Source organism: Lonchura striata, chromosome 7 (genome assembly GCF_046129695.1).
Source record: "Lonchura striata isolate bLonStr1 chromosome 7, bLonStr1.mat, whole genome shotgun sequence".
Lineage (NCBI taxonomy): Eukaryota > Metazoa > Chordata > Aves > Passeriformes > Estrildidae > Lonchura > Lonchura striata.
Window position 1 is genome coordinate 27781720 of NC_134609.1, and position 12407 is coordinate 27794126.

A 12407-nucleotide genomic window follows, 5' to 3' on the forward strand; every position below is an offset into this window, starting at 1 on the left:
GTTCCCAAACTTTAATTGCTGTCAACAACAGCCACAACCTTTGAAACATCATCAGTGAACCAGCTCCAGAAACTGATTTTTAAAGTATTTTTATTTAATAGTTTGACTCCAGCAGCTGTGTGGAATTGCTGTCTGACACAAATCTGTGTATGTTCTTCTGCTGCCACCATAGAGATTGAAAGAGATGATAATTTTGTTTTGCCAGACTGCTGCATGATATTCTGCTTCTTAAAGACCCTTGGTGATCACTACTTCTTTTATTTAAGCTGGAAAAATGAAAAATCCCAAATCAAATTGTCTGGGAATTGTGGTGCACCTAAACCTTGTGTTCCAAAAACTGCGTCTGTTCTTCTTGCCTGTGATCAATTTATAATTACTGCAGAGGAAAAAGAAATAATGCACAGCTAGAGGGAGGTCACAGGTTATCAATGTGCTGAGATGGAAAGCAAATTTTGTACATCATATTTATGGAATTTTTCTGGAACTTCTACTTTTTGCTCCTGTTTACCTGCTAGACTCAGGCTCTCCACCTCATATATGTAAGTATATCAAGGGTATCAGAGCATTTTTCAGGATGTTTTATGAAAAAGGGCAATAAATTCCATCAAAAACTCCAATCCTACAGCAAAAACATTGGGTAATGCTCTTAAAATATATTTTATTGGGGGGAAAGAGTGATTACAAAGCTTCTTTAAACACTGAATATGTGATACATTCTCAAAAACAACTTCCTGAAGCAGCTGCTGCCTCTTGGAGGGACTGTGGGAACAATTCCATCACCTGGGCAGGCACAGGAACCACTGACAGCCCAGGAGCTCTGCAGGAACAGCAAATGTGGTGAGCAAAACCTGGCTTTAATGTGTATACAGAGGGGTTTTGTCTTTCACAGGTCATCCTAGCATTTTATTTGATTATTTATTATTAGATTATTTATTTTACCTTGTTTTATCAAACCAGGATTTAAGTATCTTCAGTGTCCCTTGAGCTTATCAGAGACTCAAAATTTCATTGCCTCATAAACCAAGGAGCACAGGATTCCCCCCTTTTTTGTGGAGGAGAGGCACTGGTGAAGGAATTGTTGTGGTTCAAGGGGCTGATGTGCCAGGCTGGTTTTTTACTGCCCACGTGCAGATTGTACTGCTACATACTGAATTCTACACATTTATTTTCCATGTCTGTCCTCCATCCAGAGCCTTGAAGCACGGCCACACTTTGACTCCCAAACTCCATTGGACATTGGATACAAACAAGTTCTAATATAGATTTTTCCCAAAGAATGTGAAAACCACTTAATGAAAATATTATACATCATGAAATAATTAAAGTTTATGCTCTCATAAGAATTATTTCTGGGCTGCATCCAACCTTAAATATTAATGTGTAGGTTATATAATGTGCAGACATTAATAACACTTTACTGGATATACATGGTTACCATGGTTTCTGGACATTTGAATTTTTAAATTTAGTTTATAAAACCCTGCACAACCCAAAACATTAATAACATGGATTAAAACTTTTTCCATCCATTTAATATGCAATATACATGAGGACACTTCTATTTCTCAATAGCCACTTTATCAAACTCAGTAAATTACTGTGTTCACATTTTCATTAGCTGTAGTCATGGAGTTGCTGATGGCTCTTAAAATCAGTTTTTACTTCATTTTCCATTATTTTTTCAGGAAGCCTGTCTTCTTAGAGATTTCTTTGTCTTTAAAAATTTATGTCATGGAACCTCATGTTGTCAAGAGCACTGATTGATTCATCAGTGTTGAGTATCCTGCATTGTTTCACACAGACTTCAAATCCCAATTTCACACCACTGTTGCTCTCATCCTTATCTTACAGCATAATGCACTGATGCTGATAAATTACTTAATAGCTACAAAAAAAAAAAGAAAAAAGAAAAAGAAAAAAAACAAGGTTCTTACTTTGTACCTAATAAAATAATAACCAAATGCTCTCTCAGGTTGCTAGGATGCTTCCAAAGCTCTGAAACACTTCAGTAATTCTCCCCTTTAACCTATTTGTTTGATCACAGTTCCTGGCACCCCTCCACACTTTCCTAAAGCAAGAGCCACAGTCTGAACTCCAGGAATACTCAGCACTAAAAAAACCTCAGGGTTCTGCTAGTGGAAATTCTGATCTCTTCTCTTAAGGAAAATCCCCAGTTTTTGAAGTTCACATCAATCAAATTGGTCCTGGATGCTGAGATTGGCATTCTCATTCCCTCTTTGTTTCCTGAGGGATCACACATTTTCCAGATCTCTGTCCTCTTTTTCTGCACTGTTTCTCCAGAGAATTTTCACTCAGTTAATGTATTTCAGGGAGGTGGGTAAATGTTCATCTGCAGGAATATTCAAAGGAAGGACCAGAAAGAAATGTGAGGGCCAGGGCTCCTCAGTGATTGTGTTACAGCAGTCATGGATGAAATTAGAAAGAAATGGCCCAAAACTGGCACTGTTATTGAATATGTGAATTAAATAATTCTACACTTCATCATCTTTTTGGAGCCCTAGAAAAAGAGAAATATATAAGAGGAAGGAAGGAAAATATTTTAAGAAAAAAAGCCCACAACAGCATTTGAAAAACTTTTCCTTTGGTGAAATTTGGACAAAATAAAAGGAGATTGCAGGTAGTCATGAGGGTCTCTTCATAGTTCACTCCACAACCTTTGAGAATTTAAATTTACACCTCCCGCATGTTCAGTGGAACCGGATTAGACCATGCTCACTTGGAGGGAAGATTCTGGATAATTTTAAACTTTTGAAGTTGAAAACATTTGGAAAGGGAGACAAGTGTTTGAGTCTTTGATTAAAGCCATCTGGTTTTGCATCAAGTTGATAGAGTTCTGGAAGCTAAATATTCCACACTCTGAAATTCATATATTGGTTTTATTTTGTGTTAAATTTAGCAGAACTCTGACACACCAGAAATAGAATCTCCTTCATCAATACTTTTTATTTAATCTATTTCTGAAAATATAACATGAAATAAAAAGATCTCCACTGGGATTATGAAGTTAGACTGTGATTAAATGAATCTTGACTTTAGATATATTATTTGCAAAAAAATATAAAAATAAAAGGAAAAAACCCAAAGTGTGAGGCAAAACTCAGCTGTGTAAATTACTTGCTCTATGCAAAGCCTCTGATAAGAGGATGGCATCAGTTTTTAGCCAGCCTCCTTTCAAGCAGGGACACCTAGCCAGCAGAAAACTCAAGGAGCTTTAAATGCACAGAGCAGAAATGACATCACCAAGGCAAGAGCAGAGTGATTTGTAATGCAAACAGAACCCTGCCCCATAGCATTTACACACCCCCATTCGATCTGGGCCTTGTATAAAGGAATGCAAAGTGGATCCAAAGTTCACCAGAGATCCCAGGAGCTCCTGCAGCTCTAACTTAAGGCCATGGAAATCAAAGAGGCCCCAGAAGATTTCACAGGAATATTCCTGCAATAATTACTATGTAAAGGAGAAGCCTAAAAGGGACACTGCACACGTCTCCACTTCAATCCCATTTTCTCTTGTTCAAACTCACAGAAAAATCATTTACAGCCATGAGGCAAAAGCTATGTAGAGTCATACTTCTCATTATTTATTTAATCATTAACTTATTAAAATGGTTTTTATAACCACCCAAAACTTTATTCTCCATATGTCCTTAGTGAGGACTATTAGAGCTGTCTGGAATGAAGTCTCTCCCACTGGGTATCACAGCTGAGAGGTTTTAGTGGGTTTATTAAACTATGCAGTTAAAAACAGCTGAAAGCTTGGTATTTGATTTACCTACAGCAGCCAAAAGTGTATCATTATATTTACAAAAAAGTGAGAACAAAGTGCCTTGATGTATTTTGCATTCTTGCTTGGCAGTGGTTTCAATTAGCAATAAGATGTGAAAGAGGACGTCCAGTTAACTACCCCCCAAAAAAAAGAAGTTAACATCTCTGAACATCTTTACTTCACATCCATTTGCTGTGCATCAGTTTGAGTACTCAGTGTTGGTGAGTAGCTGTGGATCAGACGTGGAATCAGTTCATCCAGTGCACATTTCTATTCCTTTCAGCTCTTCCAAAGATCCTTATCATTGTTCACAAACCTTTTCCTCATCTCCTCCCTATCCCTCTGATGAATGTATGTATGCACCTGGCTCATGCACCCTGATTTTCACCCTATCTGACCCTGAAAACCACTCAGATTTTTTTTTTCCCAACCAATTGCTGACACAGCCCTCATTTTCTCTTTTACTTCCTTTTTTCTGATACCTGTTCTTATCTGCTATCACCTTGAAGTATCAATTTCCTTTAGGCATTTCACTCATTGCTTGGTTTTCTGATGTCAAAAAAATTGATGGAAAACTGTCAAGAAGAGTTTCTGTTTCTATTGTGCAATAAAAGTTGCAAAAGACCCTTCTCACAAATCCCACAAAGCAAGAAAATAACCAAAAACATGAGTTGCCCAAGGACACAGAGTAAAAACACACCATTAGCAAAAATAGCTAAAATTAATGAAGCTAATAGCTGCTCAGGCTCTTACAAAAATGACCTCCAGAGGTGCAGATCACGTAGTCCTCAAATAATGACAAAGAAAAGGGAACAAAAAAGCTCTTTACTTCTCCAAAAAGGTATTTTTCAGTTTTAAGAGTAGAGAGAGATCTTTTGGGACAAGACAGTTCCAAGAAAAAAGTTCCAGTGGCATGATGACCTGGAAGTGGCAGTGAGTGGTGTTCTGTGCTTCAAGAGCAGAATCCTTTAGAAGACAGTTGGAAAAGACATCAGCTGCAGGTTGTTTCCTGAGTTCCCGCTTGCACAAATTCAATTGTGATTAGAATGAAAAGAAGGAAAAGGAGGATCAGCATTACTGCATCTTCTGTGACACTGCAGCAATGTAAGAGCGAGTAGCTGGCATTACATTCTGCCATCTCTGGCCATCTAGTGGCATTTTTTTCCTCCACAAAATATAACAAATAAACAATTACAATTATTATTCCAAAGAGAAACAAACACCCAACAGCCCATATATGTTAAATAAAGAGCTTGCAAGTATGTAATTCTTACTATTTTATTAATGCTGTGGCACAGAAAATTGGTTTAGAAGCTACACAGAATCACACCATCAGGTTGGAAGATGGATTACTGACTCCAACCTCAATGCTCTGCAGCCTGGTGTGCTCCAGGGCAAACGTCCACTGCTCCTGCATGGGGATGTGTCACCCCAGGTGGCTTTGCCTGGCCTGAGTGACACCTTGGGGACAGCTGGAGGATGGGTTGGTGCCTTGCTGCTGCTCCTGACGGTACCAAAGAGGTCTGTGACCGAAGAGATACTTTGGAACAGAAATTACTACAGCGAAAAAAAAATATTCTGGCAGTCCTGCAGCATCCAAGCAGCTGGAGATGGGCCAGAGAGCTGGAGATGGGACAGGGATGTTTTCCCAGTGAGGTGGCCCAGGCTGCAGCCTGACCAGGAGCACAAGCATCCCCGGAGCCGGAATCTCTGCATCCCACGGCTCCTTCCCCCTCCCAGCCATGGATGGACAACCGAGACAGCAGCACCGTGTCCGGCACATCTGAGGAACATCTGTGCCAGCTCCTGCGCTCCTCAGTGCACGCACGAAGCTGCTGGGACGGTGACAAAAGATGATGAGCGGTCTGGAGCATCTCTCTGACGAGGACAGACTGAGGCAGTGTTTGGGCTACAGGAGGCTGAGCGTGGATCTCAGCAATGCATTTCAATATCCCTAAGGGGTGTCAGAGGATGGTGTCAGAGGGTGGTGCCAGAGGATGGTGCCAGACTTCAGCGGTCGCCACAGGATGAGGAGCAACGGCCACAAACTAAACCACAAGAAGTTCCACCTCAGCATGAGGAAGAACTCTCCACCTTGAAGGCGGCAGAGCGCTGGGAGAGCTGTGGAGACGTTCCAAGCGCAGCTGCCCCGGCTGAGATCCGGAGCCGCAGCAGGGCAGGGAGGGCAGGCGGGACGGAACCGCCGTTCCCGGGCCGCGGCGCCCCGGCCGAGCGGGGAGCGGCGGCGGCGCCGAGGCGGCGCTTCCTGCGGGGCGGGGCCGGCAGGGCCGCGGGCTCGGCAGCGGCGGCCGCGGCTGGGGCGGCCCCGCCGGGCTCCGCTCCCCGCCGGCTCGCCATGCAGCGCTTCACCGTCAACATCAAGCTGCCGGCGCGGACCCTGACGGGCGCCCTGAGCGCGCCCAACCGCGGCGCGGCGGACTGGTGAGGGCCGGGCCCGGGGCCGGGCGCGGGGCGCGGGTCCCTCGGCGGCCGGGCTCGGCTCTGCCCCGGCGGGCTGTCCGCAGAGCCGAGCCCGGCAGGGGCAGCGGTGGGGCCCTGGAGAGGCCGCGGGTGCTGCTGTCCGGCTGAGCCGTGCCCGCAGGCCGGCCTGGCCCGGCCCCTCCCGGCCCATGGCAGCACCGCAGGGTGGGACGAGATGCCCGGAAGGGATTGTCCTGTGTGGGTGCCCCCGCATCCCTGGAAGTGTCGCAGGGATGAGATGCCAGGAAGGGATTGCTCCTGTGTGGGTGCCCCCCATCCCTGGAAGTGTCGCAGGGATGAGATGCCAGGAAGGGATTGTCCTGTGTGGGTGCCCCCCATCCCTGGAAGTGTCGCAGGGATGAGATGCCAGGAAGGGATTGTCCTGTGTGGGTGCCCCCCATCCCTGGAAGTGTCGCAGGGATGAGATGCCAGGAAGGGATTGTCCTGTGTGGGTGCCCCCGCATCCCTGGAAGTGTCGCAGGGATGACATACCAGGAAGGGATTGTCCTGTGTGGGTGCCCCCCATCCCTGGAAGTGTCGCAGGGATGAGATGCCAGGAAGGGATTGTCCTGTGTGGGTGCCCCCCATCCCTGGAAGTGTCACAGGGATGAGATGCCAGGAAGGGATTGTTCTGTGTGGGTGCCCCCGCATCCCTGGAAGTGTCGCAGGCCGGGCTGGACAGCGCTTGGAGCAGCCTGGGACAGTGGAAGGTGTCCCTGCCATGGCAGGGGTGCCACTCATGGGTTTAAAGTCCTTCCAACCCAAACCATTCTATGATTCCCTGCTTAACTTCTAAAGTCAGACAAGCCTCGTCAGATTTTCGCTGTCACTGTAATAACTGTAATGACTCCTTTTTGTCTATAAATAAGTAATAAATAAAAAAATATATGCAATTAATTATATCATTGCAAATATATTTCTTGCCTGTGTTCTTACATCTAAAATTTGGGAACGCTCTTCACGAATTCTGATGTGATGTTTTAAAATACGGAAGAAGATTCTGAGATGGGCACAAAGAGATGCTTTGTGGTGGCTTAGGGCTCCAGCAGACAGCGCAGTATTATTTTATAAAGCTTTTATGTCACTAAGTATTTGCCATCTGATAAACATCAAATAAGGTGTCTAGTAGCATGCGTTCAATTTACCAAAAAACCCCTCATTTGTGATGTGAAGAGTTTTTGTTCTGTTTTCCTTGTTGATGATGCTCTGTGCTCTCCCAGGGGCTGGCAAGGTTTGATTGCATATGGATGCCATTCCCTCGTGCTCGTAGTGGATGCCAACTCTGCTCAGACCTTGCAGGTTTTGGAAAGACACAAAGCCAGTGTTGTCAAGGTGAGATGTTCCTGGTTGATGGTATATTACTGTAAATACTTGACTTGATGTTCCGCGTGATTTTGGCATGAGATCTGATGTGAAATACATGTTTTTTATGTGATCTCTTTTGCAGCTAAGTCACATCATGCATGCTGAAATTTGAGTTGAGGTTGATGGCATATCTTCCTAGAAAATACAGAATATAAAAGAATATCTGGAAGTGCTTGTTAGTGTTACAGAACATAGATATGTTTCTAAGAAAGCTGTTAACTTAAGAGATTTCAAATGAACATTACAAAATAGTAAATGAAGCCCTTTGCTGCTGCCCTTTCTGATCCTCCTTGTTGGGAGAAGTGCACCATTTGTCTAGGAATGTACTTTCAAGCTTTTCCTTCTTTTCTTGAAGAAAAGGAACAATAGCAGGCAAAACTGAACATTTATCTTAGGGATATAAAATGGCTAAAATTTTAGTTTAAGTGCAGGGTACCTGTACTTCCCTTTAAATGTCCTTATCTTGAAATTGCAGAGTTTGACATTGGGTGAGTGTGGAACAGGTAATATTTCTTTGATTCATCTTTTCTTTGATTGTGGACAATGACAGATTTCACGTAGGGTTTAGAGGATTGTTTGGCTGGCAGATGTGTTTGATGGTCCTTGGCACAAGTGCTGTATTTATTAGAAGACTGTCAATAATTTATGAAGAATTATAGGGTCTTAGGTGGGGGGGGGTTTAGTGGGATCTTTTTGTGGTAGAAGAAAAAGGTTGAATGTGTCTTCTGCTTTACCATTTTTTACTTATCTTAGCAAATCGTAGCAAAATTAGTTCTTGATCTATGCAGTGATAGCATTTTAATGAGTTTTGGTTACATTCAATAGCTTGAGAAGTTATTTCATCAGGAACACAAGTGCTGAAGTCCAATAATTTTAAGATAATTTTGCAGAGCCACTACCTGAAGCTTTATGAACAGAAATGTAAGAAAATGGCTAATTTATGAGGTGGAATAATGAAAAAAATTCTCATCTATGTGAAGAAATAGGCATTACATAAAAAATGCTTATGAGGCCATGATCATTCTTGATACTTTTACATTGCTGAGAAATTTTCTTCAATTCCTAATTTTTTTTAAGATTTTGTAAATGTTAAGAGCTGGAGTGGATCTGTAAGAAATCTGCTGTGTAAATCTGACTTAAAGTATTTGGCGTAGAGGTTCACATAGCAGCCTCAGTCCACTGGGGATCTTCTCCCCAAAAACCTGTGCCTCAGTTCTAAAAAATTCCAAAACACACCACATCTGTTATGAAGAAAACAAAGAAAAAAGCAGTTGTTTAATAATCCTTTTGCAGTCCATTTTGCTATTTTCCTTTACATACATCCTCTCCTTTGGCTGTTATTACTTTGTCTGGAATAGGTAAAAGCTTCCCTAAAAATGGATCCATGTTGGTTGTCCATCTGTCCAAGTGCTGTTTGTATGGCACTGAAGACTTGTATGGAGTGGATTATATCTGATTTGACCTTTACAAAGAGTATTGAAAGCATGCTTTTATGGAAGAAAATCTAATTACAAGAGAAGTTTTTTGATCCATCCACACGAATGAGAAGATTGAAAGGATGTTTGTGTCTTTTTTGATGCATTAATAAACAGTGATAATAAAGCTTTATACATGAGGTGGTATGAATGGTGAAAATTTTAAAAAGTCACCTCTGATTCCTGTTTCTGACTGATGCTGCTGTATTTTGAAGTCAAGTAGACAGTGACTAACACCGTTAGAAAATAAATTTCTTTTAGCAGGTGGTCAGGTCCTGTGTGGGCACTTGTTGGATCAGTGTGACTGCAGAGATAAAAGAGGTTCATGGTGTGGGAGCACCACATGGGCTCTGCTTAGTGCTGGTCATATAAAGATCTCCTTTTTTGTTGTTTTGAGCTTGGTGACAGCTCCTCCCTTGAGAAAGGAGGTTTTGCAGACACGAAATTTGCTTTGAAGTAAGATGCATTTAACTGAGAAATAAATGGCTTTGTAGGTTTTTATAGTTACAGTTACACAGCCACCTGCAGATATCCTAAGGGGTAGTTCTTTCTTGAACAGCAGGGAAGCAAGAATTGCAAAAATGAAAATTGTAGGTAGAGGAGAGTCTCTCAGGAATTCTTTGTGATTCTGGTAGAAACATGCTTTGAGTTTATAGAGTTAGAGATTGTGTGCTGTGCTTGTGTCACATTTGTTTAATTTATTCATCTGGTTTGTGAGACAGATGCTTCTCACACCTCTGAGAGGGGCAGCACAAAGGTGCAGCAGGGCTCTGAATGCTGCTGTAAATCTGGTTCATGGTGCAAAGTTAGTGCTGCCTAATGCCAGTTCTGTTTTAAATGTCACATTTTCAGGATGTGCAGAAAATCCTGTGTTTGCCTCACCCTTTCTGTGACAGGCAGTGACAGCACAGAGGGTGGAATTTTTGTGGCAGGTGAATTCCCATTAGCTTAGCACTAATGTTTCTTTATTCTGCCAGTGTCTGCAGTCTCTCCTGGGGCAAAAGTTCAACCTTAAAAGCAGATAGCAAAAGACATGTGGGATAGATAAGGAAGAAGTCAGTGTTATCCCTCCCCTTGTAATCTGAGAGAAGTTGTAGACAGAGTGTTTCAGATTTCAAGACACAGATTTCTCATAAGTATTGCCAATTTACAGTCCTGTACGGCTTGAAATCCCAAATTGGAAAGTGGTACCTGGAAATCAGTGGTGGCAATGTGCTGAAAATAACCAGAAAGGTAGCAAATGTCAGCAACAACTTGTTTTTGTTGTCTTATCAGACAACACATAAATTAAACATAACCTTCCTTCCTCACCAATACCACAATATATTTGTCAGATTAGGAAAATCACATGGTTTAGGATGTGTATAAGAATGGAATGATAATTTTTCAGCTTTCATTTGATTGGAAGTCAGTGGGCTTAGGTTTGTGGGTGCCCACAGAACCTTAAATGTTGCCATTTGGTTTCCCCTGAATATTTGAGTAAATTATCTATATGCATGGTGTGTATGATTGGATTGTTGTAGTTAGCCTCAGGAACAACTATTGTTGATTTATGTAATTTATGAATATCAGCCATGCAGCACAATGCTGACCTACCTTAAATTTACTCAAGTGATGGTGGCTTAAAGGTATGGTAGAGGTGCTGTTAGCATTAACTATTACTGTGCTTTTTTATTGAGTTCATTATCTGAAAAATATGAACTATGGTGTCTGTGCCTTACATATGTCTCCTTTAACCAATTCCCATCTGCATTTTCAGGTTAAATGGGCTAAGGAAAATTACCACCACAATATTGGCTCTCCATATTCCTTACGTTTGGCTTCTGCTGATGCCACAGGGAAAATCATCGTGTGGGATGTGGCAACAGGAGCAGCTCGCTGTGAAATACAGGAGCATTCAAAGCCCATCCAAGGTAATGATAGTGCCTGATGTTTATAGGGGAGTTGTTTTATGGAGCATTGTGTACAAATCCATCACCTGCCTCTTATAAACTGTGCTCGGTTCTGACAGGGAATTTTCCTCTTGGGATTACTAGCCCTCTTTATGTTTGCTTGTTCATTTTGTGAGTAAATATAAAGATTTACTGTCTCCCAGAGGAGTGCTGTGAGATTTAATTCATTATGGTGATGTTTTCCAAGTTCTTGTGAAAAAAAGGTAGAATCTATTTTTATGAACAGTATTGATTGTCAAGTACATCTTCCTGCTCTTCAGCTGGAGTTGGGGTTTTTTGGGGCATTTCAGCTATTTAAAAAATTTGTGATGATGCTTACGTTATACCTGGTGGGCTTTTAAAATCTATTATATAAAATTCCTCTTACGGAATTAGGTTGTTTGTTTTTTGTTATTATTCTGTTTTGTAAATCTTGTGAAAGAAAATGCAACATTTTAAATCTGATACTGAGCCACTGAAAATTTGTTGACTGCAGTTCATTTTTTTGTTTGTGTGTACATTATAAATTGGGTTTTATTTACTCCTTACACCAATTCACTGAAGATTTAAAGAAGTCCTGACCATGCCAGTTTTCAGACCAAATGAAGCCTTTTATTTTCTGTGAAACCAAGGAAAGCTCTTACCACCTCTGAAAGGGCTGAGTGTTACACTCAGCTTCATTTTACTCCTGAGCTTAAGACTGATAAAAAGTTTTTAGAGTAAAGAAGATATTTGTGTCCAGGTCCAAACTGATACCATCCCAAATATTAATTTTGTTTCCTATTTATTTTGACAGACATGCAGTGGCTGTGGAATCAAGATGCTTCCAGAGATTTGCTGCTTGCAGTTCACCCACCAAATTATATTGTATTGTGGAATGCAGACACAGGCACCAAACTTTGGAAGAAAAGTTATGCTGAAAATATCCTGTCTTTTTCATTTGATCCCTTTGATCCCTCACATTTAGCTTGTAAGTTTATATATATAAAACATTGGGGCCTGGATATGTGTGAGCAGGAAAATTGTTAAACTGAGATGTAAATGTTGAAATCAAAAGTAATAGATTGAAGAGAATAATGTCAGAAAGAAAAGACAGGGAGCCTTTGGCCAGTGTGGAATCTTTGTTCAGAAGGTGCTGCTGTGTGGGAAGGGGGAAGGCAGGCATGAGAAGAGAAGTTTGAGATCTGAAAAGTTTGAGACTTTACAAAAGGAAGTGTGAAGTGTGTAGAGGGAGCTGGAAAAAGCCAAGGATAGAGAGCTCTGTGAAGTATAAAAGGCTAAAAAGGGATGGGTGCTGAGGAAGAAGCCAGTGAGATAAGTAGACCAAGAATAAATGTTGTTTTCAACAGAAAGCATTTTACAGGACTC

The 12407-nt window shown here is 41.7% G+C and overlaps 1 protein-coding gene across 4 annotated transcripts in view; it reads left to right on the top strand.

Moving 5' to 3' along the window:
* Positions 1-6101: 6101 nt before the first annotated feature.
* WDR11 (WD repeat domain 11) overlaps positions 6102-12407 on the top strand; it is a 35495-nt gene continuing 29189 nt past the window's right edge. For all 4 annotated transcript variants that reach the window (XM_021529284.3, XM_021529285.3, XM_021529286.3 and 1 more), the window contains exons 1-4: positions 6102-6229; positions 7489-7600; positions 10868-11021; positions 11836-12009. In XM_021529284.3, the coding sequence (XP_021384959.1) occupies positions 6144-6229; positions 7489-7600; positions 10868-11021; positions 11836-12009 (526 nt within the window). In that variant the 5' untranslated portion in view covers positions 6102-6143. The remainder of the gene's footprint in view (positions 6230-7488; positions 7601-10867; positions 11022-11835; positions 12010-12407) is intronic.